Below are 16383 nucleotides of genomic sequence, written 5' to 3'. Positions count from 1 at the left end.
ATTTTAAAAAAAAGATAAATTAAAAAAACCCTTAATTTTCATGGCGATAGAGCAGAATACTGCTGCTTCTGCCAAAGATACTGCCATTCAGAGATGGAATGCTGGGATATTCTGTCCTCAGGAAGGCAGCCATACTTCTAATGGTGCGCCCATTGCACAGCCCCTTCTGTGGCCATGGCTGCCAAGCGAGCTTGATGTGCTTAGTCTACTGATGATTTTCTTTGTGACTATGGCTCTTCTGTCGCTATTGAGATCTTGAATTGTTCATACCATGTCATCTTTCTCTTGGTAATCCTTAGAGTCCCATAGCTATTATCACTGATTGCTGGTGGGCAGCTAAAGCTAAAGGGGTGGTGATTTGCTTAAGACAAGCCTAATGAGTTTATGGCTGAGAAGAAGTTCGAACTGCGGGGTTTACTAGCTCACAGCTCAGACTTAGCCCAGCATTGCTGTACCAGGATCCTCTCCTTTGTACTGGAAGACACTGGGGGCCTTATAACCTACAATCCACCCATCAGAGGTCACTAACTGGCTAGGTAAGTGCCTCCCCACTAGTCAGATTCTTCAGATGAAGCTGCCCCTAATCTCCACCTCCCAGCTTTTTGAAAAGAGCTATTCAGTGTCTGCAGAGCGCTTATCTGAAAAGTGCTAAGTCATGTCCATAAGAACGGCTGTCAGTTTTTGGCCTGGCAAAGGCCCTTTTCCTCTTGCAATGCCTCAAGGAGCCCATTGTTGAGCAATTCTATCTCTTCCAGAGTTGGCGGTTTTGGCAAGTCCTTCTTGCCTCCAACACAGAATGGAATGCTTTCTGCTCTTAACTCTCCAGAAACTCTAGCTGTTATTCCACAAGCACTTTGCACAGTCAATGTATGACTGTAACAGCAGGCGCACAGTGCTCAGGATTGCCAAAAGTTAAATTGAACTTGCATATTGACTGCAACGGCTGGGATTGTTTCTAGGCTCTTTCAGGATATTCAAAACTCGTCTTTCTGGGTAAGGTGGGGAATTGATGTCAAGCACTGGCAAGAAGAACCTGCCACAGAAGTGCATGGGCAGGGGAACCAGGACAGAGCTGTCTGCCGTTTTAATGGCATTTTACTGCTTTTACAATACCTGGCCTACTTCTTCCCCCTCTCAGCAGCACCTGTGAGAATCTCCTATGGCTTACAGCAGAGGGGGGCAGAAGGTTGATCACCAGCCATTTAGGACTTCAGCTCCAAGAAGCCCCTGCCACTATGGTCAATGGTCAGGAATGCTGGGAGCTGATATCCGGAGATGTATCTTCTGCTCACCTCTAACTTAGAACTCACTGAGTTCCAGGTTCCAGACTCGATTCCTAGTACGGCCAGGTGAAGGACCCTGGGAAGCCAGGCAAGGAAAGACCCCTTGCAAAGCTGCTGCCAGTCAGGGTCAAGATACTGAGCTCAGTGAGCCATATTCTGACTTGCGCTCAGGCTGCTGATGCGTTGCCGGTTCTCACACTCCCAGATCCTGCAAGTAGTTGCGCACACCCTTGTAGCAAGAACTGCTTCAAATGCTGTGTTGTGGCCACGCACAAACAGCAGCGCAAAGGGGCTTAGAACTGTTGTTTGTTCAGAAGAACTGGGACTGGAAACGCTAGTCGCCTTCCTAGTCTTAATCTGACAGCAAGTGCCCTATGCTCCAACTGGTTATCTCCGTTGCAGATTTCCTGGACTTCAAACTAACTTTAGCGCACTGGAAACTATAACTGTTAGTGAAAGAGAAGGGTGTTGCCATCTCTGATGGAAGTAACAAAGATTTCACAAAAGCCAAGGTGGGTCAGCATAGAAGGCCAAACGCAATTTAGCCACCCAGAATACTTTCTATTTTCTTGATATGGAATAATAGCCTACAGTGTTCTTATCAGCTACAGCATCCGTCACAGCAGTTATTCCCTTAAAATGTTGAGAGAAACAACACAAAGGAGGATGGAATGTAGAAGCAATGTGTCAGGAGCCAAAGTTCCTCCTCTGAGCATTCAAAAGCCATAGGTCATTATCCTGGCAAAACATTCTTTGTTGACCCAAAAGCGCAAATCACCCAGAATGAATTTCTCTCTGAGCATGCGCAGAGCGGTCTGTTGAACCCAATCTAGTATTCACCTCCAGAAACTCTCCTTATGAACACATCCAGGCCCCATCCCTTCTGGAGGGGCCTTCTGAAAGCGAGTGCGCCACCTCTCCTCATTCCTATCCTGTATTTGGGCCTCTGCTGCCACTGCATCATGGGGTCACGAGCCAGGGCTGCCCGGCCTCCTTCAGGAAAAATCCCGTGTTCAGGGTCCCCTCCCACTCGCTGTATATCTTGAACATTCTCATGGGCTGCCTCCGCTTCTTTCATCTCCATGTCTTGGCATGGCCCATCCTCTCCAGCCCCTTCCTGTTCTGTTTCGCATTCCATTTTGGATTCTTCTGAAGTCCAGCCAGCAGTCCGTGCGAAAGAATGCCCACTCCCGACACAAAGGGCTGGGACTCTTTTTTGCTTCTGTTGTTCGAGAAGGGCTCAGCCGGGAGCTTGGTTAAAGCAGGGCAGTAAAAGGAATTAACCAACCAGGTCAGATGAGGGCGGGATTGCCTTGACTCTGCGGTCCAGCTGGAGTGCTTCACTCTAATGCAGCTGTTCTCTGCTCACGTCTGAGCTGTGCATGATAACACACCAAGAATGTTCCCAACTTCTGAAGAAAGTTGGCTTCTTGGCTACAGTGCCTCTGTGCACATACAGAGTACCACCTTAATTTTCCTTTCTCCCCCCCCCCCATCCACCTCACCACAAATGATTAATTTTCAAATAGAGATCCAAGCCCTGCTAAGCATATGCGGACTGAATGTACGCAGAACAGGGGTTTAGAAAAGGGGGCCCACGGAGCTTTACATGGATGTCCTTGCAGTAATGTACAGTTGATAAAGTACAGGAAGGGGCTGCAGTTCAGTACAAGGGCACAAGCTTTGCTTGCAAAGCATCCCAGGTTTAATTCCTAGTTTCTCCAGGGAAAACTCTAGTCTGAAACATTTGAAGTGCTGGTAGTCAGTGGGGAACAGAGGACTGCCTTCCTAACCTAGCCTCTCCCAGATGTGTTGGACTACAACTCCCAAAATGCCCTGGGCAGCTATGCCAACACTGGTTGGGCCACAGGTTGGCAAAGGCTGAGATAGACAATACCATGCCAGAGGCCGCAATGCGCTTGCTCAGCATGTAGCAGGGTCCCCAGCCCGTTTGGGCCCATAAGCACACTTGAGAAATTGCTGTGGACAAATGCCTAATTTGTGGCCCACCAGCATTTGCATCCAGCCACCACAGCTATGGATCTCACTCAACAAATTGTTCGCACTGTGTCTGTCGGACCTTTTACATCCCTTTCAAAATCTATAAACATCTCTTTAATAAGGGATAAATTGATTCAGCTAATTGCAATAAAGCTAATGGTTCTTTTAAACATATATTTTGGCAATGTGAAATAGTTGCTTTCCTGTGGAAGATTATTACAGAGATACATTTTGTACTGGAACAGTATGTAATATTCACCAGTGTATACACTCTTAAATAATTCACCTGCTTCATGAAAATTAACAGATGGACAGGGAGATGGATTCTGTGTGTCCTTTGGCAACAAAAAACTGTTATTACAATCCTGAAAGAATAAACACCACCTACATTGCAATGGTTTAAGCACCTTATAATGCTTTCAAGCTATGAATAGGGGCATATAGACAGTTATTTGGATATTGGGCTTGCTTGTTGAAGTCTAGGTATACGTGCTAGAAAGCTGTATGCATTTAATGCAATTTCATGTACATATATTAAAAAAGGGGGAAATTGTTATTTTTTCAAAAGATATTTGGGACTGGCTGGTTGATCCCATGTGGGGGACCCATGGCATAACAGATAGTTTCCTCCAGTCTACTGTCCCTTGACTACCCACAGGACAGACCATGCTCAGTCCAAGGTAATTGTGCATAGGCTCACAGCATCAGTGTGCCTGTCGCAGGACTGGAGGAACTTGTGTCCACCAGATGCCATAATCCACAACTTGTACAAGCTTCAGTCAGCATGACTACAGGGAGGTACAATGGAACTGTAGTCCAACGACATATGGAAGGGGCCAGGTTGACCATCCCAGCCTTGAGAAAATGTCTTTTTCAGTCTAAGAAATTAAGAGAGCGGACCTCTGGTGGCAAAGCTGGGAAGTTAAAGGGTGTCTTTCAGCTGCAACAACTGAAGTGTAAACAAATAAATAAAGACCGCATTAAAAGGCAGCCATCATTTCACTTGGTGTGATGCTCAAGCAGATGTAGATCTGCCATGGTGAGACATCTGCATGGAAACCAGAAAAGCATTCTAGAGAAAAACTAAAACCTCTGGTTTAAGTGAAGACCAGTTCCCCTCCTGACCTCTAGACTTGCCTAAATCTGAAATGGAGGTCGAGCTGATGCTTTACGGCTGGAAAATACGGGCTTCTCTCAATACAATTTCGCAGATGACCTCTTACGCTTTTCCATCTGGGTCTGCCTACAATCAATGCGTCTGTTCTCCCACAGTGCCGCCTAGAGCTTTCTCTTGCCATTACACAAAAGCAACCCATTTTTCAGCTCCTCAAGGTCACCCCGCCTTTATCATGTGGTTCCGTAGAGGCGCATGATGGTGTATGAACCACTCAGGTGATCACATCAGCAGCGGGAGGGGATCCTTTGACACAGAGAGAAGAGCACTGATCTGAAATGGCTGCTTTGTCAAGCCGGGTATACGCTCTCCATCCTTGCAATTGTGAAGACGATGCAAAATGGTGGATTCACCCCTGGCTGTCTAAACTGTGCCCTGCTTGTTTACAAAGCAGATTAGGGGACTAACTGAATTCCACTTCTTTCTTCTAACCCGTTCATAATCAAGGATCTGTCAAGCCAGAGACTTCATAAGCAGCAATATTGTTAAAGGATGCGTGCTAGTTTTTCACCAGTGAATGCAAAGATATGCTTGCAGTTCAGTGCTGTTGGGAACCCAAGTGCTGCCCAGTTGCCCATGCTTAAGAAACAACTCGACTGCCCTTCAGCTGGCATTTTAACATGGATGTGGAGTGGGGGCAGCAAAATATCATGTAAAGGCCCTGCCTCAGAGTCTTGTCTGGGAGGGCATTAGCAGGGGAGATCCTCAGTAAGAACCAGGGCTGGCGTTGGGTGCCGTACAGAGGGCGGCGGCAGCCTCCAAGCTCCTCTCTCCAGAGCCGTGTGCCTGCATGTTGCCTGGGCCATGGGCTAAAGGTCTGAGTGATCCCAAGGAATTGACATGCTAGGCCCAGCTTTGCCTACAAGGAGGCTTTATGGTTGCAACAAGCAAATTATTAGCTAGCTTTTCAAAGGTTTAGCAGCAAGTCACTTACAATGCTCAGCATGGACTTGCCTGCAAGGCAGACTCTGAACAGCAGGAACAGACATTCAGCAAAACCCCCTTGAGGATGGTGGCTTTATTCTCTACTCTTTCTGGCACCAGGTAAAGACCTTTTTATTTAACCACCATTTAATAATTAATATCAATAATTTTAATAATAATAATTTTACACAGTTGCATTTTCTTTTTTTTTCTTTTCCATCTGTTCTTTGTTCTTTAGTTATGAATTGTTGTTTATGCCATATTATTGAATGTTTAATTGTATTTTATATCATTATTTCTATTCTTTGTAAGTCATCCTGAGGTTTGTTGCAAAGGACGGCATAGAAATGTTTTAATTAAATTTAAAATTAAATGGTGGTAAGCAAACAAGACACAAAGGAAACTGGCTAGCTTATATAGACCATTTGTGGGAAAGGGGCCGGCTGTTATACAGGTACCGTGATTAAGTGGTGCAAAACCTGCTTACTCATTAGCAAGCTGAAATGTATCCCATGGGCAGCTTCCCATCATTAGACTCCATAGCCCTTGATGTTCCCCATCCTTGATAGCATGTCTCAAGACATAACAGTGGAGGTTTCCCATTTTAGCCAGTCAAGATTCTCATACACTTGAGAGTCTTATTCCTGTTTCCTGTGCCAAAATGAAAGGATAGAATAGCATAAGCTAATTAAACTAAGCACACAGCAAAGTATAAGCTCATTAGGTGGTTTGATAAGATGCATTCACTCAAAACAGGTCAGCTGCATGTTCGGACTTTGGCCATTTTTCTCAGGGCCAGCAAACAGTAACTAAAATGAATTAAGCGCAGCAAGATAACTAGAATGCAGCCCTCCACTCATGCTAAGCAAGGCTGATACTTTCAGGGGTTGACCCCCGGCCTGGATTTTTACAGCACAGGCCCATTGCACCCTGCCCTCCGTAAGCCAGCCGGAGGCCTTCAAGAGTTGTGCAGAGGCTGCTCCATTCCCAGTGTGGGCACAAGACAACTTCCAGTCCAGCCCGGTTCTGTAGGTATAACACATCATTTCAGATTACAAACCTATGTGGAACGGCTGCCTTGTTTAACCGATTCTGTGTAAGCCATTCCAGAGCTGTTTTGATTGAGCAGCTGCGTATGAATGAAGAAATAATTTTGGACAGCAAATCCCAACAGCCCCAGCCAGTATGACTGATGGTCAGTAATCCTGAGTGTGTTTACGAGCAGCAGCGGCTTTTGAGCATGGGGTGGGGGGAGCCAGTCAGGAGATGCTCTTCAGCCATCGAATCAACTGAATTGGAGATGGGAGTCAGGCTGGTATCCATTCTCTCCCCCACCCCATGCTCTGCAAACAAAGCTTCCTGCCTGGATGTCAACAGTTTTGTTACAGTGGTGGTTGGCTTCTTTTGAAAGGAAGCTTTTGTCCAAAACAAGCTTCAGTTCCAACTGGTCTCTTGCGGTTGTAGGGGCCGGCTGGGCTGGTGACTAGTAAAAGCAGCAAGGTGGGACGGGTTGGTCCTTGTTCTGATCTGTACCCCACCCCTCTGATCCTTTCACCTAAAATGGGGAAAGATAATCCCCCTTTATGTAATGGGATTAGGCATAAGGAAGAGAGAGAATCCCAAATGAACTGCGGAGGCATCAGCAGAGAACATCTGGCTCTGCTGAGATGGATTTAGCCTTCTTTAGCTTAGGAGAGGCTGATTGCAAAGGGAAGGGAGAGAGTCAACAGTAGCAGACTTGCAGGATTCATTCATGCCTTCATAACATCAAACGAATGGTGCCATTCAGGCAGGACTTTGGGGAAGATGCTCACGGCCCCATGCAGCAGAATGGGCAGTGGGGCATCTGGATGAAGCAGGGCTGGCTTAGCACAGTTTGAAGTAGCTGCAATAATGCACAATGCTAGCTAAAGTGCCTGATCTGTGCATGGCCGGGGCACACGCCACTCGCATGTTCTCATGGTGGCCTGCAAAATGTTCACTAGCTGCCCACAGGATCCCACAAACAGGACATGAATGCGACAGCGCCCTCCTGCCCATGTTCCCCAGCAGCTGGTGTACAAGGGCACACTGCCTATGCTACTGGAGGGAGCACTGAGTCTCAGGACCAGTAACCATCGATGGCCTCATCCCCCAGGAATTCGTTTCATCTCCCTTTAAAGTCATCCAAATTGGTGGTCATCACAGCCCCCTGTGGAAGTGAAGTCCATAGTTTAACTGTGCACTGTGGGAAGCAATCCAGCTTATCTGTCCTGAAGCTCGCCAGATAGAAACGTAGAAAACAGAGCGAGTCCGAACGGGTCTCCCGGGCCATCTAGTCTGACCTCCGGCACCAGCCGGCTCCGCTCACGACATGCCCGCCATGTGCATGTCCAGCCTATCCTTGAACACCCGCACCGATGGGGCCTCAACGACCTCTCGTGGAAGCCCCTTCCACACCCTCGGGGTCCTGACTGTCAGGAGGTGCTTCCTGGCATTCAAATGGAACCTGGGTTCCCTGAGCTTTGCTCCGTTGGAGCGCATCCTGCCTTCCTCTGCAGGGGAGAACAGGGCTCTACCCACCTCCGTGTGACACCCCCTCACATACCTGTATGTCGCCACAATCAGCTTCATGACATGGCGCCGCTGGGCTCTGGTATTAAGACAAAGGGAGAAACCTTCTCCTCACCCTGCCCCATTCTACACACCTCTGTTCTGCTACCCGGTGCCCCAACAGCAGAAAAATCTCCAGCCATCAGTGTTCTGGCAGAGGAGGCAGCCAGAGGTCTTTTTATTCTCCCAATATTTTAACTGTTAATTGGTTTCATCTTTGATTTTATCATTAATGGTTGGGTTGAAAACACCACTTTCCTCCCCTTGTTACAGCGGCGGGCCAGTGAAAGCTGATGGAAAACCACAATTCCCATAATGCAACGCAGGGATCAGTTCCCCTCTCCCGTCCTTCCGCCGCGCCGTTCCCAGAGTGCATCGCTTCCGGAAAGACGTATCTTCTTCTTCCCGTTCTTGCGGAAGGGGCGTCGTGGCTGCCGCAGGAAGGGTGTTTGAACGAGGGACTACGACTCCCGTCATGCAGCAGCTCCGCTCTTCCAGTGCATTCTGGGGATAGTGTTGTGCCGCGCGCCCTAGGCTCCGCGGAAGGAGAACCGGCGAGGGAAAGAGCTGAACTACAAGCCCCATCATAGAATGGGGCCGCTCCGAGGAGGGCCGCGGACGCATGCGCAGACGCCGCAAGGCAGGAAGACTCGCCCGTGTCCAGTAAGTTCCACCGGGACAGATGGAGGCGGCAGGGGGGGTGGGCCGCGGGGCGAGGCCGCGTGCTGAGAGGGGGCTGGGGCGACGCTGGGGCTCGCCGTGGTGCGCGCTGCTGCGGGTGAGTTAAGCAGTCCCCGCCCCGAGAAGCTTGCAGTCCGAACCGGGGTTCTCCTCTCTTTGGGACCGTGGCCCCATTTGGCGACTCGAGAAACTGCTGTGGGGACCGCCACGGACGGCCTCGCCCGTGCATGGGCGCGTCGGCCTCCCGTGGAGGGCCGGCGGGTTCGCGGCTGGGCCTTATTTGGCGAAAAAGTTCGTGCCGCGTTCGCGGGGCTTACTCCTAGGTAAACGTGCCGCAGCCAGGGGTGACAAGGGTGTGTGTGTGTGTACGATCCCTGATCTGGCCGGGAAAGGATGTGCGAAGGGCCCTGGTCCTTTGCTCTTTTTTCTTTCTTAACTCTTTCTTTCCCTACCCTCCACCTGCTTTCCCAAGGAAAATCCTAGCTGTGCTAGGTAGCGAGAAGCCCACGAAGCCAGCTGGTCCTGAACAGCGACCTGCCAGGCTGGCGCCGAGATGACCCTCTTCCACTTTGGGAACTGCTTTGCCTTGGCCTACTTCCCCTATTTCATCACCTACAAGTGCAGTGGTCTGTAAGTGGTGGCTTTGGCCTGGGTTTGGGGCTGTAAGGTGGGGTGATGCAGGGAGGTTATGGCAGGACTGAGGCAGGCTGGCTGGCTTCTTCATCGATGCACCATTTTTGAATGCTGCAGCGAAGTAGCAGATTTTACAGGCACTGCAGTAGTTGAACTGTCAAGATCACCAGCCTGGCAAAAAGCAGCAGTCACAGATAAAATGTCACATCCCCCAAGTATCTCATTCAGATTGCAATTTTCTTGCAGCTGCTGGGAAAAGAGCCAACTACCAGGGTTGCTGGGAAGTGTATGCACACATATAGGGGTGCGCCAGACATAGGTGTGTGCACATGGCCTTTAAGTCAGCATCTCTTTGGGGGCCTGGAAGCGTGTGCATCCTGCAGTAAAGGGTTAGGGCCCATCTCTTGTTGAGGGCTTGGCATTCCTATTCACTGTGTTTCATTTATTTCATTTCTGCACTTCTCAATAGCCAAAGATTTCTGGTTGGTTTGCACAGATTAAACATTTAAAATACTGTATATTTGTTTTCATACACATGCACAAGCAACATGCACAAATGTATCTAGAAAAATTAACCCGCAACAATAAGAGACATCCAGGACCAGATCCAGCCTTTGTCCTTCTAGTTGGTTTGGTTTTGTCCCTTGGCTTCTGTTGGATGGTGTGCAGCAGAGGACCTGACTGGGAGGCTCCAATTTTATTCTTGTTTACTGTCTTGGCCTATGCTCCTGCAAAATTCAATTTCTCCCAGTTTCTGTGAATGAGGTAGAGCTCATAGGGAAACCTGAGGCAGTCCATGTGCTTGTAAACTTCACCTCTCAGGCAGCATGGGAGGGGGAGGATAGGAGCTGTAGTTGAACAATGTCTGGATGGCCAGAATCTCCCCAGCCTTGAGATCAAGCGAGCATAGCATGGTGCTTTATAAAAGGGTCACGGATGTTGTGATGTCCCCATCTTTCTATTTTTGTCTCTTTCAGGTCAGAGTACAATGCCTTCTGGAGATGTGTGCAGGCGGGAGCCACCTACCTCTTTGTCCAGCTCTGCAAGGTACTGTTTTGCTACTTGCTTGTGGCCCTGGAAGCTTAGGGAGGAATGAAGTTGCAAATGAGAGCCACATAGAATGCCATTTTTCATAGAAAGTTGGGGTGTAAACCAGATAAAGCAATAAAATATTTGCTACTCAGTGAAACTTTTAAAATGCCAAATGGTATTAACCGTTGTTTCTTCCCAAATAGGCGGCTGATCTTTCTCTTTTTCTGTGTCGTAGATGCTGTTTTTAGCTACTTTCTTTCCAACCTGGGAGGGTGGTGCAGGCGCTTATGACTTCATTGGCGTAAGTTGGGTTCCGGGCCAGTGGGCAGGGGTTGAGGGCAGCACTGAATGCATTTGGAGATGGGGAAAGGTTGGCGCACCTTGCAGACAAGCAAGGGCAAAGCAGATTGGGGCTCTCTACAATTTTATTTTATTGGTTTTCATACATGGAGATCCCATACTTCTAAATATAAAACACTCAGACCATTGAATGGTTTCATTTAATAGCTGGCATTCAGGCAGAGCAAACCCCACCAGAAGAACTCAGCAGCAGTGTTGCTATGATTGAAGTGGTTAAAATGCAGCCAGGTTGGAAATTTGCTGAAATAAGATAGGCTTTTGCTCCCCACGTCAAGGGCAAGCAAAGACAGAGTAGCGGAACGGTTGTTGATAATGGGGTGCAGGAGAACATTTTTTCTTCCAAATACCTATTTTTCTTTGTTCTCATGGTCAGGGGGTGATCCTTTGATGCCCTGAATAGCTTTTTGCTCCTCCTCAGGGCTAGCAGAAGCAGAGTAAAGTACTCTTGTTTGATTGATTGATCCCGCATGCAATTCTTTGTTCTTCTCACTATAACATTGGGGTGTCTTGTTTCAGAATATTTGGGGAGTTTCTGCATGATGTGCATATACTCATGTCTGAATAGTAACATCCTATGTTTCTATTTCTGGATATCTGTATCATCGAAAGTACTGGATACTGCTAAGCAGGGATACTGCTTAGAGGCAGTATTGTGGTTCAAGCTACTGATAGTTGGTCCAAGGAGTGCCTATTGCTAATGTTTTGATGTTTGGGGACAGAGCTAAATGGAAGGAAGTTCCAGGGCTGGTTTGTTAAGGGCTGCAGGCCTGGCATTAAGGGGGAAATTTCAGGGGGCAAGGAAGCCAGAGGGGTGCCCATCCCACAGCTCTGAACCCTTTTTGTCATGGCAGGAATTCATGAAGGCCACCGTGGACCTGGCTGACTTGGTGGGGTTGCATCTGGTGATGTCCCGAAATGCAGGCAAAGGGGAATACAAGATCATGGTGGCTGCCATGGGATGGGCCACTGCAGAGCTCATTATGTCCCGGTGAGTCGGGTTCCTGGAAAAAAAGGATGGAATTGGATGCAAGTGGCAGCTCACATCAGCTGTGGGCAGAGCTCAGTTGGAGTGGCTGGTCACACATCCTTCGTGCCCATTGGCTTAGTGGTCTGGGATGTTAGAGCATGGGGTTGAAGGCGTTCCTAACAAGATTGCATGCCCATAATCCTCATTCATCTGAGCAATGGCTCGCTCATGCATTTAGCATGCAATTCTGTGCATGATTAGGCAGAAGAAAGATCCGCAACTCCCAGCCTTCTCCAGCTAACCATGCTGGCTGAGGGATGCTGGGAGTTGTAGAACTTCTTGCTCAATGCACATAGGATTGTCCCTTTAGCCATTAAAGGACTAACTTTCTGAATTTATCCACAGCATATGTTTATTTAACATGCACTATTACTGTTTTTCAAAAATATTGGTGCATATAATTCATAAGTCTTTTAATAAGAGAAAAACCTTCAGGGTGGCAGGTCCCTTCTTGCTGACCTCCCTGCCTCTGAAGCTCAGATGAGCACCAACATTGTTTTGGTTTTGGCATCAGCTGAAAATGCTTTTATTTCAGGAAGCCTTCCTGAACTAATTGGCCATGGTTTTATTGATTTGGTTTTTAAAATACTGTTGTTCATTTACCTGTTTTATCTTTTACTGTTCACCATTCTGAAATCTCCATACCAGACTATGGAACAGTATAAGAATCTTGTAAATGAATACAATATTAGTGCAGGAAAACAAACTTTAAACAGCCTTTGCAGTTTTGATGTCTTTGTAAAAGCTTTCCGTATCTTCCAATGTTCCTTTGTGTTTGTGTGTCTCCTGACTCCTTTTACACAGCTCCCCTAAGTACAACTGGGCATTTAAGGGGTACAAACAGGGGAATGCTACCTCACAAAGGGGTGGTCTGGGTTCTGAAGTGACAGATGCTGAAACTGAGGTTGGCCAGAAAGAGCTAATTTTTAACTACCCTGCATCTTGTCTCACAGTTGTTCATTGAAAGACAAAAAACACTCTCCACATGTTCAGGGGGATTGTCAGCATGTTCCAGTGTTAAACTGTGAAATTAAAATTGGGTGGTTGCATAAAACCAAACTCCATTTAGTTCTTGTGATAGGTAGTTTTTGAGCTGCACCCTTGAAGTTTAATACTGAATTTGGGAAGAGCTTCATACACAGACAGGAAGTTCCCGGGCTGTGGCTCGGAAGGGGATTTTTGGACTTGCCTTGTTTGAGTGGAGATGTGGCTCCTCTTCTGTTTTAAGCAGCCCTGTCCGCGTGGGTAAGTTTCCTGGCCCCTTTTGTGTTTCCAACAGATGCATCCCGCTGTGGGTGGGCGCTCGTGGCATCGAGTTTGACTGGAAATACATCCAGATGAGTATTGACTCTAACATAAGCCTGGTGAGTCCTAATTATGCCACTGCTTGCTGTGAGCTTCCCTTAAACTGTGCCCAGCTGGCGAAGAGGAAACTCTGAATGAAGGCTTTTGCCTTCGTAGCATTCTGTGACTTTTTGTAGTTACGTATTATTTATTTATTCATTGCTACATTTACATCCCTGCTTGGTTTCCTCCTGCAAGGACCCCGAGGTGGCTTACATGGTCCCCTTCCTTTCCATTTTATCCTTGCAAGACCCCTGTGAGGTAGGTCAGGCTGTGCATCTGTGCCTGGTCCAAAGTCACCCTGTCAACTTTATGGCTGAGCGGGGATTGGAATCCACACCTCCAGGCAATATTCATTGTGACACCCCGCTGGCTCTCCTGTTATTTCTGGGGACCTCCTTCCCCCGGTGGAGTGTTGTGGTCAATGGAAGAGAGCACACTTTTTGGGTCCATTGTTCCGTTTTTGTCCCATTTAAAACATCTGAATCAATCAATTGAGTTACTGAAACTGTGTAGCTATGCATACGGGGGTGGAAATAAGGGTTCAAATGGGATCAGCATTGCAGCCTTTCCCATGTTGGTCAGATGTGATTTTAAATCCAGGTCCATAAAAGTCCGCAAAAATTCAAGGTTTTTTTTTTTTTTTAAAGATTCCCTCCTCTTTCTCCCCTTGCTGTGAGGCTTTTGTAATAGGCAGCCCAAAATGTAATCTCTTGCCCATAGTAAGAGTAAACTCGGTCTCTTTGCCTGACTCTGTGTGTAGCACTGACAGCACCATCTACCCACAAGAAGAGGGGTTAGCTGCCATGAAGGAGCTGCTAATTTGAAGGACAAAAAATTCTTTAGAGAGAGATCCTTAACCCCAAGACAACCCAATGAGGACTGAGTATGATTGGTAGATAGTGCTGGCTGGCTGTCCAGTGAGCATGGGTGGGGAAAAGGAAAGCTAGAGAGGAGGGGGAATGGAATGGAGAATCCTGGGAAAGGGGCATGGCCAGCTGGCTGGAACCCAGAGCAGCAACACTGCAAACGGCAACGTTTTCTTGCAGCTCGTACTCGTATTGCGCGCTGGATATCTCACCGAAAGCCACTGCTTCATTCTCGACTGTTTTTCCCCCCGCTTCCATCCTGTTGTCCCCCTCCAGGTGCACTACATTGCCACGGCGGCCCTGGTGTGGATGTTTACACGCTACGATTTACCCAAGCACTATCGTCTGCCCCTCACTTTCCTCCTGGGCATCAGTGTTTACAAAGCCTTTTTCATGGAGTGAGTAACTGGATTTTCTTTGGTGGAGGCGGGAGAGGGAGTGGCTGTGGGCCTTGTCCGAGGAGCTGGTGATGCCTCGAGGTGCGGAAAGTGGACTCACGCAGCTGGCGCCGGGGTTCCGTGCTGCCCTTGAGACATCCTTGGGGGCCCCCCGGAGCCTGTGTGGGGCTTGCCTGAGCCGCACCACGTCCCTCGCCCTGCGCCAGGCCACTGGACCACTCACCAGGGGCACCACCACGCCTGGGCGACCAGGCACCGTCCAGGGCCTTGCAGCCCCAGGGGTCCTCAAGCAGGTTCCACGATGCCAGTTCTTAAAAAAGAGAGAGGGGCTCCTGTCCACACAAGAGGTCGGGCACTGCAGTGTCAAGCCGGAGTAATTCCCAGTATTGGTGTTTCCCTGGAGGGCCTCCCTGGGTGGCCCACATCAAAACATTGCCTGGCCCACGGCTTTGCTCAGTGCTGTGTGGGGTGAGGGGCGGGGGCTGGAATGAGGCGCCACCCAGCCTGCTGCTGCATTGTGAGGGGTGGAGTTCAAGCCGGGGGACCGCGGATGGGTCGGGGGGAAGAGGGGGAACACCGAGAGGTTGGGAAGAGCGTCATGATCACACAAGTTGTGGGTGGTGAGTTAGGGTGACGAGAGAGTGAGCAAACCCCGAGGTGAGTGCGAACGAGCAAGGAGAGCATGTGGGGTGTGAGGGCAGGGCAGAGACGGGGTCTCCGGGAGAGTGTGTGTGCTCCTGCGGGAGGGAAACGGAGAGGGAACCTCCTGGGAAGAGCGTGGCTGGCCGGCATCCTTGCTTGGTGCCCTCTGCCCTGCCTTGCCTTCGGTCCTGCTGCAGCGTTGCCTTGTGTGCGCTCAGGCGCCCAGGCTGAGGTCGCACAGGGAAAGCCTCTCGGTAGCTCATCCAGAAAGTCTGTTTCCCGAGATGCCAGAGCACCTTTCCAGCACCCCCACCCCCGTAAACGTGGCGGCGCAGCTGCCCTTGTCACTCCTCTTGTTCCGCCGCGCTCTTTCCGTGCCCTCCACAGCCAATCTCTCTCTCTCTCTCTCTCTCTCTCCGCAGATCTTTCGTTCATGTTTTCCTCCTAGGCAGCTGGATGGCGCTCTTGGTTAAAGCCGTGATCACCGGCCTGCTTTCCCTCAGCTCCCTCACCCTCTTCGTCACTCTGGTGCACAGTAACTGAGGCGCTGCCGGTCCCCTCCCCACGCAGGGGAGCTGTCGCCTGCGCCTCCAGGATCGTCCTGCCATGGCCCAGCTGGGGGCTTGGTCGTGCTCGCCGCAACGTCGGTTTCTGCATGGCCCCTGCTCTTGAGCCACAGGAATAATAGTAATAAAAAGGTTTTTTTAAAAAAATTGCTGCAGATTTTAGGATCTGGCTGTTGTTGGAGCATGCCCAGTGCATTCCGTGGGAGGGGGTGCAGTGGGACCTTCGGTCCGCTCCTTGGAGCGGTCATGCTGAGCAGAGGCCGGTGAGGCCTCTTGCTGGACGCCATCCGTTTGGCAGGTTGCAGGGAGTACGATGTCGGTCCCAGGCAGGGTGGCGAGCAGGTGTGTGGAGTGCGCATCGTGACGGCCCCCTGCTGGTGTGTCCTCACACCTGCCTGCCCCAGACATGGTTGGGGAAGCTGTAAGATTCTTTATAGTTGCAGCTTCTCAGCTGGGCACCTTGCAGTGGGAAAGAGCTGTGCTGGCAGGAGGAGGAGGGGGCATCCTAGGGGTAGGGAGGAGGGGAGGCTGCGGCTGCAGAATTGATCTGGTTCTGTTTGGTGACCCAGCATCCATCCTGCTTTGGTGCTAAATCTAGACAATCAAAAACGGCTGTCTTGAGAAAGTGAAGGGTGTGAGATGTGATGATTGTGGAAATGTGAGTATCTGTTGGGGGGCTGGTAGGATGTTGCCATAAATGTAGACCTTGGGGACAGAGTGAGGTTTTGGACAAATGCTATGAAGGAGATTATGAGTGGCCAGACGAAGCAAGGTGAAGTGGATTCTTTGTAGTGGCTCGGAGAGAGTGCAGCTACTTCTGCAGTGTGTCTGTTCAGGGTTAGTCCTGGCACAGGATT

General features: G+C 49.3%; 1 protein-coding gene across 2 annotated transcripts; it reads left to right on the top strand.

The window, feature by feature from the left end:
- The first annotated feature begins 8425 nt into the window (after positions 1–8425).
- Positions 8426–15673, top strand: TMEM147 (transmembrane protein 147). Of its 2 annotated transcripts, none has more exons than XM_044422226.1 (8): positions 8426–8637; positions 9128–9285; positions 10266–10335; positions 10556–10621; positions 11532–11668; positions 12987–13071; positions 14197–14318; positions 15383–15673. In XM_044422226.1, exons 2-8 carry the CDS (start codon positions 9209–9211, stop codon positions 15501–15503), a joined length of 678 nt encoding a protein of 225 aa, XP_044278161.1. In that variant the 5' UTR covers positions 8426–8637; positions 9128–9208; the 3' UTR covers positions 15504–15673. The 2 variants fall into 2 exon arrangements, with proteins under 2 accessions (XP_044278161.1, XP_044278162.1); XM_044422227.1 differs by lacking the exon at positions 8426–8637 and adding an exon at positions 8712–8752.
- The last annotated feature ends 710 nt before the right edge of the window (positions 15674–16383 follow it).

The sequence above is a fragment of the Varanus komodoensis genome, unplaced genomic scaffold (assembly GCF_004798865.1).
Source record: "Varanus komodoensis strain SLA01 unplaced genomic scaffold, ASM479886v1 scaffold122, whole genome shotgun sequence".
NCBI lineage: Eukaryota > Metazoa > Chordata > Lepidosauria > Squamata > Varanidae > Varanus > Varanus komodoensis.
This window is presented reverse-complemented; position numbering and strand designations above follow the sequence as displayed.

Bases quoted from the DNA above. Each gene is read 5' to 3' on its own strand.
- TMEM147 (XM_044422226.1), top strand. From the start codon at position 9,209: ATGACCCTCTTCCACTTTGGGAACTGCTTTGCCTTGGCCTACTTCCCC. The intron at 10,622-11,531 runs GTAAGTTGGGTT...TTGTCATGGCAG, and splicing joins GCGCTTATGACTTCATTGGC to GAATTCATGAAGGCCACCGT. The intron at 13,072-14,196 runs GTGAGTCCTAAT...GTCCCCCTCCAG, and splicing joins TTGACTCTAACATAAGCCTG to GTGCACTACATTGCCACGGC.